The sequence below is a fragment of the Castor canadensis genome, chromosome 14 (genome assembly GCF_047511655.1).
Source record: "Castor canadensis chromosome 14, mCasCan1.hap1v2, whole genome shotgun sequence".
Taxonomy (NCBI): domain Eukaryota; kingdom Metazoa; phylum Chordata; class Mammalia; order Rodentia; family Castoridae; genus Castor; species Castor canadensis.
This window is the reverse complement of record NC_133399.1, coordinates 509,325-533,843: the sequence shown is the minus strand read 5'-3', so window position 1 is coordinate 533,843 and position 24,519 is coordinate 509,325. Positions and strand designations below refer to the sequence as shown.

Here is a 24,519-nt window from a genome sequence, read left to right as displayed (position 1 = left end):
CGGAGGGGCGGGGGTTGGAAGGGGCGGGGTTTTGAGCCTGGTCGGCAAAGGGGGCGGGGCCTTGGTGAAGGGAGGGACTTTCTAAGTGGAGACGCTGGGCCTCGGAGAGGGATTGGGGCGGGGCCAGAGAGCGAGGGGCGGGACCTGGCTCGAGAAGAGGGCGTGTCTTAGTTGTGAGGGCGTGGTAGGGGGAACTGGGCGGGGCCAGGACCAAGTTTTAGGGTTTCGGATGGAGCCTTAGGGATGAAGAACTGAGCTGGACTTGAATGTGGGGGTGGGTCCAAGCGGAGAGGGGGCGGAGCCATCTGAGGGGCGGGGCCGGCATTGAAGGGCGGGACTTTCTAAGTGCAGAGGCGGGGCCTTGGTGAGAGATTGGGGAGGGGCCAGAGAGCGAGGGGCGGGACCTGGCTCGAGAAGGGGGCGTGTTTTGGCTGTGAGGGCGTGGTCTGATAAGTGGGCGGGATCAAGACAAAGTGTCAAGGATTGGGGCGGGGCCCTAGTTATGAAGGGCGGAGCTGGACCTGAATGGGGTGCGTCCAAGCAGAAAGGGGGCGGGGTCCCTGAGGGGCGGGGCTTGAGCCTGTTCCGTGAGGGGGCGTGGCCAGCGGTGAAGGGCGGGACCTTCTGGGCAGAGAGGCGTGACCGTGGAGAAACATTGGGGCGGGACCAGGGAGCGAGGGGCGTGGCTTGACACAAGAAGGGGCGTGCCTTGTGTATGTGGGCGTGATCGGAGACTGGGCGGGGCCAGAATGAAGTGTTCCGGTTAAGGGCGGGGCCATAGGAATGAAAGGCAGAGCTGGACCTGAAGGGTCCACAAGGGGCGGGGCCTAGTGAGTGGCGGGGCTGTCAGCCTACCATGATGAAGGGAGGGGCCAGCTCTGTGGGCCAAAGGCAAAGCTGGGTGCCGGTGTGGGGCAGGTCCAGGCCAGGGAAGGGCGTGGCCTGGTGATAAGTGAGTCCGGATACGGGAGGGGCGTGGCTTGAGGAGTGGGCGGGGCAGTGCGAGGTGTGGGCATGGCTGGTGTGGGCTGACCAGGTGAGACATGGAGGACAGAGGTTGAGGACAGCCCTGGGGGTGCAGCAGGAAGGAACATCGGGCTGGCGATGGTCCCCAAACTTCACCCTTCGGGGGGCCCAAACCCCGCCCCCAGGCCTCCCTGGGGTTCCCTGGCACTCATTCTCCACCCAGGCCTCACACTTCCAACCCCTACAGAACCCCAACTCTGCCCCGACCTGCCCACAACCTCCACCCCATCACCTGGCCTCAGATGAGGGAGGGACCTTCCTTCACCATCCGCTCACCCTTCTTCCTTACGCCCAGATCCCAGGTTATCTCAGATCCCACCTCAGCCCCCCAAATCCCCGACCCCAACCCTTCACACCCACCCCTACACTCCCTGATCCATTGCACCAGGCCCAGCCCCCAGGACCCGCAAACTCCAGCCCCCCATGTAACCCAAATGACAGAACCCACCCTGCTGCAGCCTCTGGGGGGTTGGGGGCGTCCAGACCCGGCTGGGAGCCCTCTCTGAGGGCGGTGCTGACAGAAGGAGGTGGACTTGGGGCTGGAGACCCCAGAGGAGGGACAAGGGCCACCTCCACTTAGGATCAGACCCCACGGATCCACTTCCGCAGCGGTGTGGGTACAACGGCGGTTGCTCAGACATTCTGCAAAATGCCCAGGAGAAGATTCTGTGCAAATCAGCAGCTCCCAGGAGCTGAAGGGCCCCGCAGACGCCGCCGTGAATGTGGAACGCACCCAAGCGCGAGCTGGGTTGTCTTTCTGCAGAGCCTTTGTTTGTTCGAGATGAGCCACAGGCCACATGGCAGACACCCAGGCTTCCACGCCCGCCACACAGACAGGCCAAGTGGCTGGCGTCCATATGCATGCACGTATCAGCAGACACAGATTTGACCCACGTGTCAGACACACAGCCACAGCCACAGAGCAGCCAGAAGAGGTTCGCTGGGCTCCCGACCGTGTGCACTGCAGATCCAAGACCATGGGGACACAGGACAGCCCGTGCAAAGGTCCTGAGGCAGGGAAAATGTGCAGGAGCATTGACTTGCAAAGAAGCGGGAGGGAGGAGGGAGGAGGCCGGGTAGAAAGCAACCTGTATGTCACAGAGGGGTGACCGCAGAGACATCGCAGAAGCACATTGAACACCAGCTGGGGTGCAGAAGGATAAAGTGGGGGTCCACAGGTCCTGCCACACACACACGCACACGCAGTGGTCTGGCAGGGACACAGCTACACCATTCCCAGGCCTGGCCGCCATCTGGCCTGCAGCTGGCACGGCCTCCTCGAGCCAGGGCTGCCTCACCTGCTCCCCTGCTTGGGACCAGCTGGGGGCTCCAGGCCTCAGGTCACAGCTCAACGGCCAACTGAGACCCAAGGGCGGAAATTGAAGCCTCCAGGGGGACTAGAGTTCCTACAACCTCATCCTAAGGCTGGTGTCCACTCCTGCCCTCTGCTCTGCGTCCCATTCCTGTCCCGTGGATTTGCATGTTCTGGACATCTCCTTTGTGTCCCACGCCACGTGGCCTTGGTGTCTGGCTCTGTCGTTTACTGTCCCATCTCCAAGGTTCATCCAGGATGCAGTGCGTGTGAGCGCTCCATGCCTCTTCGCGACTGAGTAATATTCCACCGCGTGGAGGCCCCTGTCGTCTGTCTGTCCCTCCCTCGCTGGCGGGCGTGTGGCTGCGTCCACCTTCAGCTGCCATGAGTGTCCAGGGCGAGGCCTCGCTTCAGTCTCTGTTTTCAGTTCTGTCGGGCAGAATCCCAGGAGTGCAGTCTCTGGCTCGCTGTCAGGCATTTTTTCCTGTCCTTGCGATCAGTCAGTCCTTCAGTGAAATGTCAGCTCTCCAGGGAGGATGGCGGCCTGGTGGCCGGCCGTGTCAGAGCCTTTCGGTTTTGTTTTTTTATTTTTGACACAAGGTCCAACTCGGCAGCTCAGGCTTCCTGGAACTTGCTGTCCTCCTGCACGTGAGGCCACCGCACCTGGCTGGTTATACATATACATATATGTGAACGGTTGTCACAGCTCCAAAACGGAAACAGCCCAGAGGCCCCAACAACAGCTGGACAGAGATACAACAATGACATAGTCACCCCGTGGAATGCTATACAGCAAGGAAAAAGACTGGCTTGCCACCATGAGCCTTCCATGCTGGATGTCACCAACACAGTGGGGCCGCAGATGTGTGAAGACTTCATTCATCAACACACCTGGCTGGGTTATTTTAAAACGAACTGAAGCCGTCAATGGACAGAGGTGTCGGGTTCAGGGCTACCTCTGGAGGGTGACAAAGTGACAAGGAACATGGAGATCCCCCCCCTCCAAAAAAATGTGGTGTCCTCACACCAGACACAGAGAGGAGCAATGGTCAGGGTCACAGTGGGGGAGATGACGTCTCTGTCTTAGTAAGAACAGAAGCCAGAACAGTCTAGAATGTTCTAGAATCTTCCGGAACATTTGGAAAGTTCTAGAATGTTCTGGAATGTGCCAGGTGGCCATGACACAGAAAGGCCCGAAAACGCTCCGGGCATGGCACTGGGGGCCTTGGTGGCTTCCGAGGGAAGCGGGGGGCCGGGAGCGAGGGTGACGACAGACAGACGTACTGACAGCAGCCGTCTCGGTGGGGCGTGCGAGGCAGCTGTGACCAGGACGCCCAGCCTGTCACATCTGGAAGGAAGGCCATTTATCACAGCAATCATCGCACAAGCAAACAAGCCACCGCTTAACCGTCTACATGACAAATGCTGGGGCCTCGGTGACATCGCTGAGCCTCGCGGAGCTGGGGGACCCTGGGCAGGACGCTCAGGGCGGAGGGGACAGTCTGCCGGGGTCCCAGAGGGGAGGGACGTCAGGGGGACCTGGGTGACGCCCCCCATCAAAAGGGACGGTGACAGTCTCCATTGTCCCCCGATGGCGTTCGCTGTCTTTTTTTTTTTTTGGTGGAAGTGGGATTCGAACTCAGGGCCAACATCTTGAACTGTGTCCACTGGGTGCCTGCTGGACGCTGGGGACACTCACGGCCCCCTCTCTTCCCCGGGCTGCGTCTCTGTCCTTGTCGTTAGGGAACCGGGATGGCCGGTTCCCATGGCAACTCCGTGCTACCCGGCCACATGGGTGCTCCTGCTGGTTGCCATGACGCCAACCACCCACCCATCACCACTGTCGCCATTGTCCCCACCACTTCCTGGTCCGTGTGCAGCGGCAGAGGAAGATGGAGGTGGGCAGAGCCTTGGGGACGGAGGACGAGACTGAGGGTCAGGAGTCACAGCCAGGCTGTCCTCAGCCCGTGTGGCCAGTGGGGCCAGGGCTGGGTCCTGGGCAGAGTGGCCTCGGGTCTTTGGGTAGCATCTGGGGACCATGATGGTCACTTCCTCTGCATCCGCGTTTCTGGGCACCAAGGTCGTGATGGACCAGGGCCCAGTGGCCGGGGACCAAGACAGGCTGTGAATTTGTGAGTGAGGGCAAAAGGCCCAGTGACAGCCACCGAAGTGACATAAGGTTTAAAAAATGACCCAAGGGCTGGACGCCATTTTGGAGATGGGGAGGGTCTCGGGAATTATTTTACCCAGGCTGGCCTCGAACCGCGATCCTCCAGATCTCAGCTTCCTAAGTAGCCGGGATTACAACCCCAGAACAAGGCCCATATCTGCGGTCACACTTGCTCCAGTCCACATGGAACTGGACCCCGAGGGCAGCTGGGACCTCTGCGGTTGCCGTGGAAACAGTCACGGGCCTATGGGATGCGTGGGGATGCTGGGGAGGCAGAGGGGACGAGGGTCAGGTGAGTGGACGCTGGAGGCCTGGACCACAACCCTGCTGGTTATGCTTCCCGGGCAGCTGGGGTGACAGGCGTGCACCACTGCGCCCAGCTTTTATCGGTTGAGATGGGGTCTCCAGAAGTTTTTGTCTGGGCTGGCCTCCAATGGTGGTCCTCCCAATCTCTGCCTCCCGAGAGCTGGGATTACAGAAGTGCCCCTCCATGTCTGCCTTAATTAATTAATTGTTTAAGATAACTGATTTAAGTTCATAAAAAAAGAATAAAGAGTAACTCAGAAGTGATGATTTAGTGACTGTTAGCAAAGGCGTGCTAGAGTGTGGGTGACAGAGGTGACATTGCCACCAAGCCGAGGGTGAAAGACCCCAGCTCCTGTCCCCTTCCATCTCCGCCAGCCGTCCCTCTGAAGGACGGAGCCCAGTGGCAGGCAGGGGTCCCCAAGGGGCCGATCCCCAGCCCACGGCCTATCTGTGACTCCTTTGTCACCCACTGGAACCACAGTGTCCCTCGTCCCAGCCCGGGAATGTCCTCTGTGAGTCACAGATGCCAGCTCCAGGAGCATGACCGGACAGCTCGGGGGACACTGTCGGTTCGCTGAATCTTTGCGTTTTAATTTTTGCCACGTGGCAATGAAATGACGCAGAATGGGGACTTGGGGGGTGGCTTGGTGACAGGGCTTAAGGTCTGGGTTCCAACCCTGGCTCCAGAAAGAAGGACACGACACGGACAGAACAGAGGGACAAGGTCCAGGGAGGGGACCCTGCCGCCATGTTAGGGGTGTGGATTGGGGAACCGGGGTGGGACGTTCTGGCCGCACTCAGGCTCCCCGCGCGGACAGACAGACAGACAGAAGGCCAGGCGATGACACACGGTTTATTCCTTTCCCCCATGGAGTAGCTGCCACCCGCATCCCGGGGGGGACCGGGTCTCCAGAGAGAAGGACAGGAAGAAGGGGGAGCCCCAGCAAAAGTGGGGGGCTCCCCATGGCCTCAGTCCCCCACCCGCTCCCAGAGACGTCTGGCGGAGAGAAAGGGGAAAGGGGACACGAGACAGGCTCAAATACCCAGAAAGCCACACGACAGAAGACAAAAGGGACAAAGCCCCAAAGAAAGAGGGACAGGCGGAGGAAGCCAGGCCTCGTCCACCCTCCTGCCGTGGCCAGGCATGGTGTCCCCAGGACTGAGGGACAGGACGAGGGAGAAGGGGAAAAGCTGGGGTGGAGGGGACAGCTGAGGGACCTACAGCTTGGTGAGGTCCAGTCTGAGCTTGTAGGGAGGGGGACTGTCCTCGTAGGCGGGCGACGGGGGTGGGTACAGAGGCCAGTCCGGCTCCACCATGAAGCCCTTGTGCTGCTCCAGAGTCAGGGGCTGTGGGGACAGGGACGGGGACACGGCCCTGCTTGCTTGCTGGGGGAGGGGGGCGGGGGACACTGGGCAGCTCTCATGGTGCAAAAAAACCGCCCTCCATATGCCGGCCTCCCTGAGGCAAGGTGGCCGCCCTCAATTTGGGTCCCCCTGGCCAGGGACCCACCTACCTGGAACTTGACGTGGTGGCCAGGCGTGGTGACCAGTGTGGAGCAGCTCAGACACAGCGTGACCAACACGGACAGGAAGAGGCAGCCGGCCAGGATCCAGCGGGGCAGCCCCGAGCGCCTGTCCCCACAGTGACGCTCAGCTGCCCCGCCGAGACCCGGGCTCGGGTCCCTCCCGCCGTCCACCCCAGGGCCGGCCACGCACCGCGACATGCAGCTGAGGAAGTCATTGTCCTGGGGCTCCTCGGCGTCCACCTTGGCCTTGCTGCTGGTCCGCACGCGGATCTTGGCCTTCCTCACCTTGTCCAGGGGGCCGACGTGGTCTGAAGGATAAGCGTCCGCTTAGGGGACCCCAGACCCTCGCGCCAGAGTGGCCACGCACGGGGTGAGCAGGCCAGGGCGTGGGGCGACGGGGTTGTCACATCGGCCACGGACCCCGAGGACCATCTGCAGGCTGCCTGTGGCAGTGTCCCCGGGGGCCAGCTCTCAGGGGCCAGCCTTACCCACATGCACCTCCAAGGCGTCAGGGTGGGACCCCCGCCAGGTCACCTCCACACGCTGCAGACGGCCCTCCTGGAAGCCGAGACTCTCCACCACAGGCTGGGTCTGAGCAAAACAGGGGGCACCGTTCCACAGGGGGACGGGTGGGAGGCCCCATCCCATGGACGGTGATGCCAGGGGTGACACCCCTGCCCTCGATGGCCCCTGCCTTAACCCCATCCTTTAGCTGTCTAAGTAGACAGGGCAACACACCGACTGACTGAGGGGCGACTGACTGACTACACGACCTGGCCTGGACCAGAGTATAAACCCCAGGTCGGTTCAAAGCCCAGCGGGACTGTGCCTGGACCCTTGGACGTCCACCCTGTGGCGTGCCTGGAAATGAAGCCATCACAGAGGAAAGCTGTCCGGGCAGTGGAGTGAGACGGGGAGCTCCTGGATCCAGCCATGCCTGAAGCAGCCCACCTTCTCACTCCGCCCGCCCACCCGTCACGCTGGCCCGGCCCCTGCCACAGCTGTCACCTGGAAGACCACCACCTTCCCATTGCCAGTCTGCAGGTAATATGTCCAGGTGGAGGACACGAAACCCTGGGCCGAGTTCACCAGGTCATTGCAGAGAGTGGAGAACAAGTCCAGGAGGGGCAGAGCCCCGCTGGGCGCGTCCACGACCTTTCTCTGGAGAGCAAAGAGAAATCAACGAGGTGGGGCAGGAGGTGACAGAAATCAACCGATGGCAGGAGGTGACACAACGCGCCATGTTTCAGTCTGGCTAAGTCCTTCGTGCCTGTGTGCCCCTGGGGAAGTAGACTGTCTTCTCTGAGCCCTGAAAAGAAGGTGACGGCCTTTTGGCCAGCTTCTGATGACCAGTGGCCACTTTGGCTAAAAGAAAAAAACCCTCTCTATTCTCATTCTTATTTTGACACACTCCAGTGGGATTGAGTGCAGGGCTTTGCTGGACAGGGCAAGCCGGGAGGGGACACGGAATAACACAGGTAAGGGGACTCTGGGGGGCAGCCCCAGCCCACAGGTCTCTGGCTGGGCCTCGTGACTTCCTGCGCCTCAGTGTCCCCGACGTGGCTGTGACATGTGGTGATTTCGGCTTCGGGGTTGTGTGCGTGTGTGCACTTAACCTCACTTCCCAGCCCCTCCAGGTGACAGTGGTCACCTGCGTGTCACCGGGACGGGGCAGCTCAGGCGGAGCTGAAGATTAAGCAGTTAAAGGACGGCCACAGCCTGGTGATGTCACTCTCGCCTCCCTCATGCAGCCTTAGCTGTGTCACCGGGCCAAGGCTGAGGGACACACGGGGGGGGGGGGACACAGGCTGGGGACACCCACCTTCTGCTCCAGCAGCTCGGGCTCAGGGACCTGGCTCCAGCATCCCTCCCTGCAGGCCTGCTGCTCTGTGTCCTTCACGTAGGCCTCCACGCAGGCTGCAGGGGACCAGGGGACCCGGCGGGGGTGACCGGCCCTGCCCAGTCACCTTCCCCACCCCCACCCCACCCCAGCCGCCCAGCCGCCCGCCGGCCATGGCCTCACCTGCTTCACACTCGGTCTGGGTGGCATTGGGCTTGGGGCTCCTGGCCACAAAGTGACAGATGGAGAAGAGGCGGCAGCCCCGCTCACAAGCGCTGACCAGCACGGCCTGGTCCCCGGGGGACTCGGAGGGACCCTGCTGTCCCGCCTGGAGGAAGGGGACCCGGCTCAGGCAGAGGAGAGGGGGACTGGAAGCACCATGGGGGTCCCTCAAAGCCTAAAAATATTTCTGGAGGTTCTCAGAAGGAGGATGAGAGGGACTGACGACACCGGACAGACAGCCAGGGACCGGGTAGGGCCAAATGGCCCCTCTGCAGCTTCCAGGGGGACAGGGGTGGGAAGGGGGTGTCTCAGGCCCGAGGAAGGGTGCTCAGAGCAGGGTCTGTGACCCTGTGGATCAAACCCCGGGGGGCACCGGTCTGCGGGAAGAGGACGCAGAGGACAGTGAGGAGGGAGGTGGGGTTTGGGCACCCCAAGGTCCTCGCATAGCGGAGAGGGGGACCCAGAGGGGTGACATCAGGAGCTGGGGTCCCAGCCGCCTCTCCTGGGAGGACTCTGCACCCCAAGTCATCCCCCACCAGAGGGCCCCCCGTCCCTCCCCTTGGGGGTCACCTGCGAGGGTGCCGGGCCGGGGTCGCGCTGGCGACACCGCTGCTGGCAGCTCTGCGTGTCCCCGAGCTGCGGGGCGAAGGGGTCGCGGGGGGGCGGCGCGGGGGCGGCGGGAGGCGACACCAGCAGCAGCAGCAGCAGCAGCAGCAGTGACGGCGTCATGGCCCTGACCGCAGCCATGGCGGGCCGAGCGCGGGGGGCGATGCGGTGGCGTTGGGGACCGGGCGCTGACGTCACCCGAGCGAGGCAGCCTGGGAAGGGGGGGTGGGGAGCAGCGCTGCGGCACTGGCGGGGTGGGGGGTGGGGGGTGGGGGGGGTGGGGTGGTCTCCATGACACCTGCGCCAGAGACCAAGAGAGGACACGTAGGGTGCTGCCATGAGCTGGGGGTGGCAAAGAAGGGACATGACGGGGCGGAGGCCACAGTGGAGACCTGGTCAGCATCTCTTGTGACGCCGGGTCAGAGGGGCACAAGCCTCCTCCAGGAAGCCCTCAGAGCCTGGCCACGGCCCCCCCACCGCCACCATCGTCACCTCACTCTGGTCCAGCCCAGATACACGCACCTGGGGGGAGGCCCCCGCCTCTGTGTCCCAAATGGTGGGGTCCTTCTAAGCGGGGGGGGGGGTGTCCCTCGGATGGAACAGGGGTGCCTTGCGAGGACAGGGAGGGGCTGGGGGGAGGGGTCCCTGCAGTGGGGGAGGATTTGGGATTGCAGAACTTCCCAAACTGGGAGCTTCTGGTCCCGGGATTTAGTGGGAGGGGACACAAAGGTGCCCACGGGGCTGCTAAAATTGGGAAATCTTGGGTGGGGGGGCCAAACACGGACACTTTTGATTTCTGCATCTGCCACGCCCCATGGTGACAGAGAGCTCTTCCCCACTAAAGGGGCTCCCCTGTAAACTCTGGTCCTCTGCAAAGGTGTCTCCCCTCCTTTCTGCCATTGTCGCCTGCACAGGTGCCTGCAGAGGCCGGGGCGCGCGTCCCATGTCCCCGCTCCGCCCCTGCAGACGGGGTGGCAGCTCGCAGGGTCACCGGGTCACAGGGAGCCGCAGGTTCCGGGCGGGAAGGAGGCGGGGGGGGGGGTGTGGGGATGGGCGGGGGGTCTGGCGCGCCCCTTTCCCTGGCTGGTCGCCTTGCTTTCATCTCCGAGGCCCAGGCCGGCCCCCACGTGGCTTAATCAGGCGCGGCTGTGCCTGGCGGACCCGAACATCTGGATCCCTGCGCGGCCCCTTCCCCGCCCCGCCCAGCCTGGGCCTCCCGCCCGCCCCGCCGTGCGCACCGGGGATGGAACCGCGCGCGCGCCCTGGGGACGCGCGGTGTCCCCCACCCTCACCCCCGGCCGGCTCCCATCGGCTGGGCACAGCCAGGACTCAAGCCCACACACGTCCTCTGCAGAGTCCCCAGCGCTCACCCTGCGCAATTCATCCCAAACCAAACACTTGTGGGCCACCACCCTATAGGAGAGATACTGGGAAGCGTCGCCCATTCCCAAATTAGGAAACCGTAGTCCAAAGGGGTTGGGCCCAGGTGACAAACAAGCCAGAGGAGGAAAAGCCACCAGAGCAGTGGCCAAAGCTTGGAGAAGGGGAAGGGGCGGTGGAGTTAGGGGTTTAGACTGGACAGACACAAAAGGAAGGGTACCTTTTGCAAAAAGGGAAACTGAGGCTGTAGGGATTCGGCTGCCCAGGGGAGGAGTCTGATGGCCGCTCACCCGCCCCCCTTTCCGCTCCATGAGGCAGCAGGAAGGAAGCGGAAGAGGACTTGACCCTGGCCCCCCAGGTGAGCCCCCCTCAGTCCCCCACTGCACCCCTCCTGTGGTCCCCCAGGGAGCCAGCCCAGGTGAGGGGCGGGCAGGCCGGCGGGCGGCCGGGGTCGGGTTTCAGGAAATCCGCCGACATTCCTTCGGGGCTTAAGAGGGAAAGTTGACTCGACGCCGCCCCTCGTCGTCCCCCCCCACACTTCCTACCCCCCGGGGCGGCCTGGCCTGGGGGCGGCGGGCGGGGCCCCCCACCGGCGTGAATCAGCGGCAGGCCACGCGTCCGGGAAGCAGTGGCCTCCGAGGTCAGGGCAGCCAGTGGACAAGCGCCCTTTGTCCCTCGCCGCTCTTAGCACGACCCCGCTGACCCCCACCCCCAAGCCGGGCCCAGGCGGAGGAGGCAAGGCAGGGTGGCGCCTTAGCTTGCTGACAATGGGGGGGGAAGGAGGGTGCACGTGGAAGGAGGGGGGTGCAAGTTTGCAAGCCCCCCCAATACCTCTCCAAGCAGCTGGGACCCAGACTTGGAGATTCTTCAGGGTGCAGAAGGACAGGGAACCAGCCTAGATCTCAGAGGCCACGGTGCACGCGAGCTTAGGGCCTGATGTCCAGAGTACCCCAAATTTGAAACCTGGGCATCCCCACTTCCCAAGGAGATAATGACAAAGTCTGGGTGCATGCAGCCCTGAACCAGGTTCCCAGAACCCCAAATGTCTGGAGAATAGGCCTCTCGCCCACTGTGGCCCTGGAGGAGGGGGTACCCCAGCAAGGGGCAGCTCTCTTCACTTGGCTCCGGGCTCCCACAGGACACGGGACCTCCTCGATCTGGTGCGCTTCAGCCCCTCTGCCCCCCAATCCTGACCTTACCCGCAGGGTAGCCTTGCAGGGGAAGGAGGGGCAGCAGGGTGGCGGCTGTCCCTTCTCCTAACACAAGTGCTCAGTGCATTCCCAGCCACCTTGGAGGACTTGGGTCAATATTTGACAGAGTTCTACCCATGCCTGGTCCCCCGTTGGGCAAAGAGATGGAGGGGCTGGGGAGGAGGGGGGTCAAGTTGCTGGGGGTGCCCTGGAGACGGAAGGAGCACTTGGGGTCCACGCTTGCTTTTTCCCTAACATCCAGGATCTGGGGTAATAGTCACCCAGACGCAGAGGTCGTGCTCCAGGGTGGGACTGGGCAGGATGGGGAAATAGGGGTGTCTACCAGCTGGGAACACACAGCCAGTTTTGGGGGGGTCAGGAGCCAGCCTGGGAACTCAAGCAGCAGACTTGACTTGTAGGGGGGCTGAGCTCTTGTAGCTGAAGGGACTCGGGGTGTATGAGGTTCTTCTGTGTCCTTTTTCTTTTGCAAGTGTTTATTGAGTTCTTTGGCTCTCCCTGGGCCCGCCATGGGGTCCTGCAGAGGGGCTCAGGATCTTCTGAATAGCAATAGGTGTTTGAATAACTGTGAGGAGGACTATAAAAGACACTGGTGTGCGTGGAGGGGAAGGACAGGGCCTCTCTGAGGACCTGGGACCTCACAGAAGATGGGTTTGGGAAAAGCATCCTTGCAAGAAACAGCCCATGTGCCAAGGGCCCTGGACAGTGACAAGCTGCCAGGCAGGGGCTGGACACAGTGAAGGAGAGGAGGGGAGAGCCCCGGGGGTGGGGAAGGTGGTCTGCTCTTGGACAAAGGCAAGGGGGTTGGGGGACAAGACCTGGAGGAGGCCGGCGGGGAGAGGATGGGGAGAAGGGGTCGGGATCCATCTCACGGTGGGGTGTGCTTTGCAATCGGAGCCAACAGGCCTTGCCTGATGGATAGGACGCGTGGGAAGAGAAAAGCAGTTGTCACGCGGGCTTCCAGGTCTCGGGCCTGAGCACCTGGGTGGATGGGGGAGGAGCACAGATGGAAAGGGGGGGTGGATTAAAGCTGTTGCTGAGATCCCCCCCCAGCAGAGGGACACATATGTCTACCCAACCCTGAGCATGTGCAAGCAGGGGCTGGGGGAAGGGACACTGAGTGTCCGCAAAGAAAAACAGCCAAGACCCACCATCTCCACTGAATCCTTGCGCTCACCTGGCAGGCTAGGACTATGTTCCCATTTTTCAGAGAGGGCACACATACATCCCCACAGGCCACCTTTGCTCCAGAAGAACGTGCCCTACTGGATGAAGGGCTTAGATTTCTGGAGAATTCTGCTTTATTGCCTCTTGTCACGGAAACTTTTACGCTGGCCGGGAGTTGTCCACCACTCAGAGGCAAAAGAGCACAATGGGCCCTCCTTGGTTTTGCTTCTGTCCCTGGCCATCCCATCTCCACCCTTCTGTCTGGTTGGTTTTTGGGATTTTTTGGATAGTCCGGAGTCTCAGCTGGGGGTCCAAGATGGAGAGGGTAGGGGCAGCCCTGAGTGGACAAGGTGAGGCCCCCCAGCTCTCCACTGTCACTTTCACTCTCTTGGCTGGTTGGGGACGTGCAGGGAGATCCAGGCTTGTAAAGAACCCCACAATGGGGGAGTTACAGCCTTTAAGGGCACTGGGGCTGGGGGTGGAGCCGCTACCCAACCCAAGTGAGGCTGGGACCACCCGGGAGCTCTCATTTCACGCACACCCGTGATTGCGGCCTTGGAGGCCAGGAACTTTTTTTTTTGTTGTTGTTGTCTTTTTTTCCCCCGTGGGCACCAAATGAGGGTGGAGACGAAGAAGAGGGGGATGAGACGCCTGAGCCGGGAGGGGTCCGGAAACCCGAGCAGTGGCCAAAAATAATAACAGAGAGAAGGATCTTTGCGCAAAAAGGAAGATAAACTATGCGTCGCTCCGGGCAGCCGGCGTTACCTGCAGTTGGCGGGCGGCGGCCGCCGAGCGATTACTCACCGCGTGGTGCACCCCACCCGCGGGCCGCTGAGCGGATTTTTCCGTGGGGGGGAGATGTGAATGACTCTTGGGACAAGTCCCTTTCACTGTCTCCTCTGGGAACCCCTCCCGCCCCGAGCGCGGGACCTGATCCCCGAGCCCATGGGGGTGGGGGGGTCCCCTCTCCCCATCTGCCCACCCACGGCCTGTGTCCCGAGGCTCTGGGACGCCCCCCGAGGACCCCCCCAAACCCATTCCACGCGAGGAGGACCTCAGAGCCAGTCGAGGGCCGGGGACTCCGAGCTTTCCCTCTCTCTCCAGCGAAGCTCAAAGCTCGGAGCGAGGCTGCGCACGGAGGACCGCGGAGAGGCGGGATGGAGTGGGAGGGCCGAGGCCGGTGGCACCCGCGCGCCCGCGCCCTGAGGCTGGGGGCCACTTTGCAGCCCCTGGGGAGGAAGAGGGGCTGGGAGGGGGGGTGGGCGGGGCTCGGGGACCGCTCAGTGCGGGGCGGAGCTAGAGTGGGGGGGGCGCCCGCTTCCCAGGGTTGGGGAGGAGGTGAGGGAGGAACCGGGCAGGGGCGGGCGGGGACGCTGTAGGAGCACCCGACGGAGGGCTGGGTGCGGAGAGATGGAAACGCAATTGGGGGCTCCGGGTCCAAGATTGGGGGTGGGGAGCCCAAAGTTGGGGTTGGAGAGGGAGGTCCCGCGAGTAGGGAATGAGTGTGTGTGGGGGCTGTGGGCCGTGGGACCTGCGCGCGCGGTTCGCGGCGGGGCGGAGGCCGGACGGGCGGGGCCGCGAGGTGCCCGCGGGCGGGCGGGTGGCGGGGAGGCCGGTGCGGGGCCCGCCGTCCCCCCCGGGGCCGGGCCGGGCCGGGGGCGGGGCCGGGCGGGGCCAGCGGCGCATTAGCGCCTTGTCAATTCGGCTGCTCAGACTTGCTCTGGCCTCCGCGTCCGCGCCCAGCGACGTGCGGGCGGCCCAGCCCGCGCCCTCCCGCGCCCTCCCGTGCCCTCCCGCTCCCGCTCCGCGCCCTGCACCCCGCATCCCGCGCCGCCGCCCGCCCGCCGCGCGCCCCCCCGGCAACTCCGGCCCCAATGCCCGCCGGCCGCCCGGGCCCCGCCGCCCAATGCGCGCGGTGGCCGCCGCCGCAGCCGCTGCTGCCCCTGCTGCTGCTCTACGTCCTCGGGGCGCCGCGACCCGGATCGGCAGCCCGTGAGTACCCCGCGCCCCGCTCCCCACCTCCTGCAGCAGCCGAGCGCCCGCGCCCTGGGGGCAGCCGCGGGGGGGGGGAGGGGGCGCGGGCGCCACCTGGACGGTCCGGGAACAAAGGAAGGCGCCCCCGGCGCGGCCCTCGGGGCGCCCTCACCTGCGGGGCGCACTGCGCCCTAGGACCCCGGCCTGAGGGTCCTGTTTCCTCGCCCGAGGTCTTCTTACCTGGGCTGCCCAACCGGGTCCCCAGAGGCCCGGAGACTCTCTGCACGCGGGGACGCAGCGGGCGCACGCGTCTGCGTTCCCGGTCTGGGGAGCCGCTGGGACCGCGGGGCTCAGCGCTCGGGCGGGGGCGCACGCGGCTGGCGCGCAGGGTGCGGGCGGGGTGTCCCCCCCATGGCGGGAGGGATGAGCCCCGCGGGGAGGGCGGGGCGGGAGGGGGCCGCTCTGGCCGCCTGGCGCGCGGCCCGGGGTCCCCGGGGACCTGCCTCTCGCGGGCCGGTGGCGCCGCCCTCCCCCTGCGGGATCCCGCGCACTGGGGTCCGCAAAGTCTCCACCACTGGTGGCGCGCACGATCGTTCTCGTCCTGGCGACACTGCGAGAAATCTTTGTGAGCGAGCCGGCTAGAGGGACAGGGCGCGGGAGCCACTGAGCCCGGGCACCACAGGCCCAGACTTTTGGAAGGAGAAGGGGAGGGGGGTCCACTGGGAATCCAGAGCCCCACAGGCCGAGGAACACCACCCTCTCCCCTTCTGGATAGGAAGCTTCTGGCCTTAGGCATTCTCCCGCCCCCCACCCAGTGCACACCCCCGCCAGGATACGGTCTCCACATCCAGACCCGCTCGGGGACACACCCAAAGACACACAAAGGCTCACGCTGGCTGGTGTCCCGTCACCCTCGCCCTCGACGCGCACACACTGCAACCCAGATGCACACTCGCACACCATCGTACACGCATTCCATCTTCGCACACACATCCGTGGTCGTGCGCCATTCCGCAGGGGAGGCAACAGGGCACGCATTGCAGGCACCGAGCCCGGGGACGTTCAGTGTCATGTACCCCAGCCTAGGGCACAGGCCACCGTCAGGGCACCCACTGCTCCTAGGCCGGCCAGTATTTCTTGCGGGCTACTTGGAGCCTTCTCCCAGTTCCTGCAGCCCCCAGGGGCACTTGGGGATGTCCAGTTTATCCAAAGCGCCTGGGCAGGTGAGGGTGTCCCCAGGGTCCTCCTGGGGTCCCTGGTGGCTCTGCCAGGCCCTGTGTAATTCGTGATGGTGCCACACATTTGGGCCAAGCTTTGTTCGCCAGCAACAGGCGAAGGTAGGGGGTGGGGTGTGTGTTGTGTGTGTGTTTTTTCCTTTAAGGGGGAAGAAATTAAAGCTTCTCACACCTCGAAATATGTTTCTACTTACCGTGTGTCTTAGCACCTGACCAGCAGTCGGGTGGGTCGTAAAGTGTCTGCAGGTACCAGAGGGACAGGAGATGGGGGACCCCCGTGGGGGCCTTGGGGGACAGAGGCCACCCTCCCACTAGATGTTTGGGGAATCTCACACTTTCTCCTTTTAAAACACATGGTGTTCCTTTTTAATAACACAGTGCCTCCACGCTGGGGGAAAAAAAAAAAACTTGTAAAGGCCTCAGCTCTGTGGGAAAGTAGGGGGGGCAGGGAGCGAGGGGAAGGGGGACTGTCCCAAAGCCCAACCTAGGGTCTGCTTTGGGGAGGGAGTCCTGAATGAGGCCCCCAAAGCAGACTCAACTCCTCCTGCTGCAGTGGGGCTGGGGTGTGTGTGGGGGGGCTGTTCCCAGCAGCCCCATTTTTCACCAAGGTGGGGACGGCAGCCGGGGTAGCAGTTTTCCTAGATCCTGGAGGATGCCAGGCACCTGGACACCCCTCCTCCCCGCCCTGCCCATCTCCCCAGGAGGTAGAATACATCTCTCCCGTTTTATGGGTGAGAAAACTGAGAACTGGAGGAGAAGTCAGTCAGTGGCCAGGTGCCCCTGGCTGAGGCTACACCCCTTCCCAGCAGGACTGGGAGCCTGTGTGACCTTTCCTGCTGGGACTGGGGTGGAGGACTGGCCTGTCCAGGCCCGCCTGGCCTTGCCCCACTCCCCCGCCCGGCCCTGGGAGGGAGGGCAGCTGCAGCTGCCTGCAAATGGCCTCGCCAGCCCAGGGGGGGCAGGCATGGCAGGGGGCAGTGCCCCCCAGCCAGGACCCCCCCCACACACCCAGAGAGCTCTTTCCTGGCCAGACCAGGACTGTGGGGGTGTGGGGTGTGTGTGACCCACCAGGAGGGCTGACAGTGGGCCTGGGGTCCGGGCAGGCCTGGCTGTGCCTCCCACCCTGCTTGGGGGGGGTGGGACCCAGGCAGGAAGCAGTGGGTGGGCCGGGGCAGAGACGCTGGCACGCCCGAGTTCATGCCGAAAGAATTCCGAATTAGCGGGCGGCTGGCTGCCTGGGACCTCCGGGGCGGCCCCCCTGGCCCCCCGCCTCCTCCTCGGCTCTGGCCTGCTCTGCCGGCTTCTTCGCACGGACGGCAAGTCCTGGGCCCGGCCCCAAACGCAACTGCGATCCCAGGCTCCAGCAAGACGTGGTCCTGCAGCCAAGTTTGCCCCAGAAAAATCGGCAGAGCCCTGCCCAGAACCGCATCCACCTCGCCCATCTGGGACCCTGAGGGACAGTACAGGCCCGCTCGTTGGTGTGCAAGGAGCCTACGGGGGGGGGGGGGGGGGGGGCTGGGTCACCCTGTCCTTGGCCACCATCTCTGTGAAACTGGGCTGGCCCTCCTACAATCCCTTCTCACAGCCTTTTAAATGCAAATTCAACCGTGACCCTCCCTGCTCTGAACCCTAGAACAGCCCCTGCCTCCTCCCTGTAGCAGGGTCTTTGCCGGCTCCCCAAGCCACAGCCTGCCCCAGGGCCTTTGCACTTGCAGCTACCCACTGGTGCACACTGTCTCCTGGCTTTCCTTGGGGCTTAATCCAGAGGTCACCTACTATCTAATCTGCAGTTGCTATCTTAGGCCTGTCTCCCTATACCCTTGTTTAACGTCGTCCCTTTGGCTTGTTTAAACTTCTTATTTCTTTATTCGTGCTGCCTCTTTGAACTTAAGGCCCACAAGGGTAGAAGGTGTCTTAGGCAGCATAACGTCACTGTTTCCTGCAGGCTGTCTGTCTTGTGAATAAATGAGGAACGAATGGCGTCCCCACCACCGCTCCGGGTGAAGGAAGGGGGAATGGTCCCAGGAGCTGGTGGTATTTGAACTCAGGGTTGCCTGGCTGCAAGGTTGCACAGGGGATTCCTCTGACACCATCAGCACTCCCTCAAATGGCCCCCTGAGGTTGACACCAGGGTGCACACCTCCTTGATGGAGAAGCTGAGTCTTGGAAGTGTCTGGGACTTGGTTCCCCCCCATGCCCAGCAAAACAGTCCCTTCTTTAGTTCCAATCTGCTCAAAGGGGTGCCTGGGAGCTCCCTGGCTCCTGTGTCCCATTCCATTCCACCACCAGTTCGGAAGCCCCCTTCCAGCCCACTGGTCACAGTGGCCCGAGGGACAGAGGGCTTCCTCTGTTCTCTGCAGGTCAGGGAATGAGGGGAACAGGTGGGAAGCCCTGTGGGAGACAAGGTGAGGCTCAGAGCACCCCACTTTCTTAAGTACCAGTGGCTGTGTTCAGCAGAACTTCCAGCACCAGCAAACATGGGCTTCTGTAGGTCTGAGACCTAGGATGTCTCTCTCTCTCTCTCTCTCTCTCTCTCTCTCTCTCTCTCTCTCTCTCTCTCGACAGGGTCTCCCTATGTAACCCAGGCTGACCTGGAACTTTCCTCCTGCTTCAACCTCCTGCTTCAACCTACCAAATTTGTAAGAGCAAGAGCAAGATAGAGAGAGAGAGAGAGAGAGAGAGAGAGAGAGAGGAGAGATTGAGAGATTGAGATTGTCAGGACTGTGTGCAAAAGCAAGGGTCACTTGGAGCTGAGGCCGTTTATGCCTGACTTTTTTTAACAGCTCGGACAGCCTTAAGCAAGTTGGTGACCCTGTGGCGTGGAAGACACTGAGCTGTAAACTTGGCCTCGATCTTGGCTAAACTCGCTGCCCACCTTGGACTGGGCACTTAACCTAATGCTGTCGATGGGCAAAATAATGTCTCAGGACTGCTATGAGTCCTGGAAGTCCTGGCATGGTGGGCGGTGCTCAAGGGACCCCCGCTGCTTCCACCCTGACAGACGCCCTCCCTCTTTGACCCCAGACACGGCGGTGATCAGCCCCCAGGACCCCACACTCCTCATCGGCTCATCCCTGCAAGCTACATGCTCCATCCACGGGGACCCACCAGGGGCCACGGCCGAGGGTCTTTACTGGACTCTTAACGGGCGCCGCCTGCCCCCCGAGCTCTCCCGTGTGCTTAATGCCTCCACCCTGGCCCTCGCCCTGGCCAACCTCAACGGGTCCAGGCAGCAGTCGGGGGACAATCTTGTGTGCCATGCCCGTGATGGCAGCATCCTGGCTGGCTCCTGCCTCTACGTTGGCTGTAAGTGATCCTAGGACCCCCCCCAAACACAATCCCTCCCAGGGTAGATTTGGGGGGGGGGTCCAAGAATCATGAGCTGAGTGGTAGGAAGGCTGGCACAGGCTTGGTGGTGGTGGGGGTCCCAGGGGGGGAATGAGAACGTGGAGAGAGACCCTGCCTGTCACCTTCAGCCCGGGGACACAGCTGGAAATGTCCTGCTCCAAGGCAGGGTCCAGCAAGCAGCCCACCTCCAGGCCCTCTAGACCCCCCCACTTCCCACACCCTTCCTTCCTCCCCAGTGCCCCCAGAGAAACCCTTCAACATCAGCTGCTGGTCCAAGAATATGAAAGATCTCACGTGTCGCTGGACACCAGGGGCCCACGGGGAGACCTTTCTGCACACCAACTACTCCCTCAAATATAAGCTGAGGTTGGTGTGGTGGAGACCCAGGCCTATGCCTCAGCCCAGCCCGGCTGTGTGACCTCAGGTCGCTGCATTCCTTCTCTGAGCCTCTATCTGCAAATGGGGGATGGATGTCTGGGGACCAGAAGGGACCCTCATGTGGTATCCTGATTTCCCTCCTGCCCTGCAGGTGGTACGGGCAGGACAACACGTGTGAGGAGTACCACACAGTGGGGCCTCACTCCTGTCACATCCCCCGGGACCTGGCTCTCTTCACTCCCTATGAGATCTGGGTGGAGGCCACCAACCGTCTGGGCTCTGCCCGCTCGGATGTGCTCACTCTGGACATCCTAGACGTGGGTGAGCGCCCCAGCGTCTACCAGGCCTAGCCACCAGGCATCCTGAGGGGCAGGCCTAGCCACCAGGCATCCTGAGGGGCCTTCCCACCCCTCACCCCCTCCTCCCGTGTTGTTTAGTCTTCTGGGGGCCCTGCCAGCCCCCCAGCTGTGGTTGCAATTCCAGGTCTGTCCCTGCTAGCGAATGGGGAGGGAGCAGAGCATCTTTAGTCCAAAGCCCCCCAAAGCAGCCAGGATACCCCCCTCCCGCTCTGCAGAGAACACCTGGCCTGGCCGCCTCCCCCTCGGCAGCCCAGGTGTGCAGGAGGGGGGCCCGGGGGAGCGGGGAGGGGGCGCCCAGGTCGGGAGGCGCCCCAGGAAGCTGAGGTCTGGAGCTGTGGGGGGGGGGGGTTTGAAGGCGGGAGGCAGGAAGTACATGCAGAATTGGGCCTAATCTAATTAGAGCGGTTGTCAGCCCAAGCAGGCCTGGGCCTTAACCCTTTCCGCCCCTTGCCCAGGCCTCAGGGGGACAGCCCAGCCTGGCCTGCTGCCTCCATGCTCCTGGGGGGACCCCTGGCTTGTGTCCCACCCCCCTGGAGCCAATATGGGCAAGTTCTAAGCCCCAGAAGCAAAACCTGTCAGGGGAAAGATTTTGATCAAGTGGTAAGGAAGGAGGTGGGTTGTAGGGGATCAAGTTCCCAGGGGCTGCTTGCTGCCCCCCTGGGGATGGACCTCAGGACCCCAGGGCCATGCACTGGCCAGGCGAGTGCTCCTCCACCAAACTGACCCCACGAGGCTGCTGCCTCTGCTTTGAGGTAGCCCCCCGCACAGAATTTCATCTATTAGCTGTGATAATAATGCTGATAACAGCTAACATTGAGTGTTGCTAGGTTGCCAGTTAAGTAATGTAATCCAACAGACCCCGGGGCTTGGGCAGGCAGAGTAGCTCCAAGGAAGGGGACAAAGACAGGCAGGTGTCATCAAAGTCATAGGGTCAGCTATAAAGAGTAACCCCCCACCTCCCGCCCCACGCAGTGACCACGGATCCCCCACCTGACGTGCACGTGAGCCGCGTCGGGGGCCTGGAGGACCAGCTGAGCGTGCGGTGGCTTTCGCCCCCTGCCCTCAAGGATTTTCTATTTCAAGCCAAATACCAGATCCGTTACCGCGTGGAGGACAGCGTGGACTGGAAGGTGCCAGGCCACGCCCCCCGCCGTGACCACGCCCAGATTCTAACCACGCCCCACCCGTGTCCGGGCCACGCCCCCGGTCATGACCACGCCTCCTGCCCGGGCCACGCCCCAACCCGATCAGGCCTTTAGGTCCTGGCCCCGCCTTCAGGTCCTGGCCACGCCCACGGACCTGGCCACGCCCCCACCTCTGATTTTGCCCTCCTCCCAGCGCAGGTGGTGGACGATGTTAGCAACCAGACCTCCTGCCGCCTGGCCGGCCTGAAGCCGGGCACCGTGTACTTCGTCCAGGTCCGTTGTAACCCCTTCGGGATCTATGGCTCCAAGAAAGCGGGGATCTGGAGCGAGTGGAGTCACCCCACCGCCGCCTCCACCCCCCGCAGTGGTGAGCACCCCCAAGAAGGGCCAGGGATGTGGGGAGTGGGGAGGGTGCTGGGGGGTCAGGCCTTAACTTGTCGTCTTCAAGAGAGCAAGGGTCCCACACAGGTATCCCCTAGGGGTCTGGATTTATTTAGCTTGTCGTGCAAAAAAAAAAAAAAAAAAAGTCTGACCTACTTGCAAGCATTGGAAAACTAAGTTTTCACACAAATATCCTAGATTCCCTAGGAAAATTAATTTTTTGGAGAATGGAACTAGAACGACAGGACAGAGCCCACACTCTCTCCACTTTGCCCCATCCCCACCTGTACCCCATCCTGTGCTTCTGAGCCTCACGGCCTCAGTATCCCCCTGGGTTCGAACCCAGGGTTTTGTACTACCACTGAGCTGCACCCCTATAGTCCTTGGTTTTCTTTTTATTTTTGAGCCAAGGTCTCACTGGGTAGCCCAGGCTGGCCTCCATCCTCCTGCCTCAGCCTCCCGAGGAGTGACTACTACCGGCGGTGCTCAGTATCCCCCTTTTTTTTTTTTTTTTTTTTTTGCAGTACTGGGGTTTGAATTCAGGGCCTACACCTTGAGCCACTCCACCATCCCTTTATTTATGATGGGTTTTCTCGAGATAGGATCTCTACAACTATTTGCCTGGCTGGCTTCGAACCACGATCCCCCTGATCTCTGCCTCCTGAGTAGCTGGGATTACAGGCGTGAGCCCCCAGCGCCGGCATCCCCTCTTTTTTAAGGGCAGGGGGTACTGCGTCCTGTGTGTTTCCTCGAGCCCCTGGACCTCCGTCCTCTCCTCTGGGAGATGGAATAAAATTTGTTCCTTGTAATATCTGGCCTGTTTCCCTATCTGGAAAGCCGTGTTGTTGAGAGAGTTATAGGGTGACATACTGCTTGGTGTGTACCACTGCGGTATTTAGGTAACCCCACCCCAAGGAAGGTTCCCCCCTCTTTTTTTCTCCAGCAAGGACAGGTCATAGTGACCCAGTCTGCTGCAAGTCTAGGTCCACGCTGATGGGGATGATAGGGGAAACTGAGGCCCATACAGCTCCAGAGTCAGGGAGGAGGGGCCGACCTGGGCTCCAGCCAGCTCCCCAGCCCCCTCCCGGGCCCCTCCATCCGGGTCCCGAGTGGGCGGAGCTTGCGCGGAGGGAGGGGACGCTCGCCTTGGCCCCTGCTCGTGCCCAGCACCTGCGATTCTTGCACGGGAGCCAGGAGGCCGCTGCGTCCGCAGGGGAGAGGCCGGGGGTGGGGAGTGGGGGGCCGGGGCCGTGCCAGGGCCTGTCAGCGGGTCCCCAGCTTTATTTATGACGTGAGGCCGATGTCCTTATCCGCCGGCCTGCTTGGGGCTGGCTGTGGCCTCCCACCTGGCCCTCCCCAGCCTACTCCCCATCCCGGAGGCTCAGGCTGCAGACTCCTTGGGACTGTCCCCTGGGGACCTTCTTCTTGGACTCTGTCTGCCACGCTTCCCCTGTCTCTTTTTGTTCTTGTGGTGCATTCCTATGCATCTTGGTCTTTTTCTGTCCCTAGGTCCCCAAGGTCCATATCCCACCTTATCCAGGCCGTGCCCCTCCCTTGTCCTGTCTCCATCTGTGCCCCACCCTCTGCACCTCCCTGTCTGTCCCTCTGCCTCTGCGTGTCCCTGTCCCATCAGACTCTCTCTCTCTCTCTCTCTCATCCCTTTGGCTCTGGCTGCTCCCCCTCCCCCACTCACACCTGGCTCAGGCCACAGGAATGGGGTTCCTGGAGAGGAGCTGTGCGTGGAGGCGGGGGAGCCCCTTCCTCCTTTCCACCCCCATCCAGGGCGCACCAGCTGGGCTGCGTCCCCGGGAGCCGGGTGCGCTCCTGCCCGCGCGCGCCCCCTGCCGGCCGCGCGCTGACACTACGTGTTTCACCGGCTCCCCCCACACCCACATTTTTTTTTTTTTTTTTAAAAGAGCGCCCGGGCCCGGGCGGGGCGTGCGAGCCCCGGGGTGGCGAGCCTAGCTCGGGCCCGGTGCGGCGCGAGCTCAAGCAGTTCCTGGGTTGGCTCAAGAAACACGCATACTGCTCCAACCTCAGCTTCCGTCTGTACGACCAGTGGCGGGCTTGGATGCAGAAGTCGCACAAGACCCGCAACCAGGTAGCAAAGGGGGGAGGGGGAGGGGGGCCCTGGGAGCGGGGCGAGGCAGGTCTGCATCCCCGACCCCCGAGACCCTCCTGCCTTCTTTCCAAGCACAGGACGAGGGGATCCTGCCCTCGGGCCGACGGGGCGCGGCGAGAGGTAAGGGGGGGACGGGGGAGGGTGGGGAAATGCCCAGGTGGGTGGGGCGGCCCTAATCAGGTGAGTAGTGAACCTTTATTTAGCACTTTCTGCAATCCTGGGCCCTGGATGTGGCACGTGGGATAACCGCATCCTCTAAAGTTGAGCCCGGCCTCCCTTCTGTCTGCAGGTCCTGCCAGATAAGCTTTAGGGCCCTCACCACTACATGGAGACCCCAAGACCCAACCCAAACTGGGGCCGCTTCCACCGTGACTTCAGCTCCTGGCACCTCAGCAGGGGCTTGGGCAGCGCTCCAACAACTCTGGCCCATGTCGGGGCCACCCTTGGGTGCACCCCAGTATGTGTGGATTGTCCAGTTGTCCACAATTCCAGCGTGGGCTGGGGCGATCACGACACCCCGCCAACCCAGGGCCCCTCCTACAATATTTTTAAATAAACGAGTTGTTCTAGGTGCCCTGGTGGTACATGCGGAGTTCGAGGCCCGGGTGAGGGCCCAGTGGGGTTTGGGGTGGGGGACATGAGTCACCGAAATGACCCTTTGGGTTGGAATGTCCGCCCCCACAATTCCGGACTCTCCAAGACCAGCAGTGAGTGTCTGGTTCTGGAACCCTTGGAAGGTGTGACTCAAAGCCCCAAGGTTTTGAGGCAGTGTGTGTGGGGGTCCTTCAACACCTTCCCTGGTTCCCCAAAACAC

General features: G+C 62.6%; 3 protein-coding genes across 5 annotated transcripts in view; 1 reads left to right on the top strand and 2 right to left on the bottom strand.

The window, feature by feature from the left end:
• Positions 1–24,519, bottom strand: part of LOC109686275 (microtubule-associated serine/threonine-protein kinase 3) — a gene marked incomplete in the record, with an annotated part of 381,278 nt that overhangs the window by 158,868 nt on the left and 197,891 nt on the right.
• LOC141416585 (transmembrane protein 59-like) lies at positions 5,887–9,164 on the bottom strand. Its single transcript, XM_074053594.1, has 8 exons — positions 8,973–9,164; positions 8,364–8,508; positions 8,163–8,257; positions 7,349–7,501; positions 6,829–6,931; positions 6,531–6,648; positions 6,329–6,446; positions 5,887–6,161 (listed from the first exon to the last, which is right to left on the bottom strand). Exons 1-8 carry the CDS (start codon positions 9,147–9,149, stop codon positions 6,033–6,035), a joined length of 1,038 nt encoding a protein of 345 aa, XP_073909695.1. The 5' UTR covers positions 9,150–9,164; the 3' UTR covers positions 5,887–6,032.
• LOC109676738 (cytokine receptor-like factor 1) lies at positions 14,638–24,276 on the top strand. 3 transcript variants are annotated; one of them, XM_020153035.2, is made up of 9 exons: positions 14,638–14,755; positions 18,997–19,278; positions 19,557–19,686; positions 19,850–20,019; positions 21,030–21,187; positions 21,401–21,569; positions 23,500–23,684; positions 23,783–23,825; positions 23,995–24,276. In XM_020153035.2, the coding sequence occupies exons 1-9, from the start codon at positions 14,638–14,640 to the stop codon at positions 24,006–24,008; spliced, it is 1,269 nt and encodes a 422-aa protein (XP_020008624.1). In that variant the 3' UTR covers positions 24,009–24,276. The 3 variants fall into 3 exon arrangements, with proteins under 3 accessions (XP_020008624.1, XP_020008620.1, XP_020008615.1); XM_020153031.2 differs by having other exon boundaries at positions 23,778–23,825; XM_020153026.2 differs by having other exon boundaries at positions 23,756–23,825.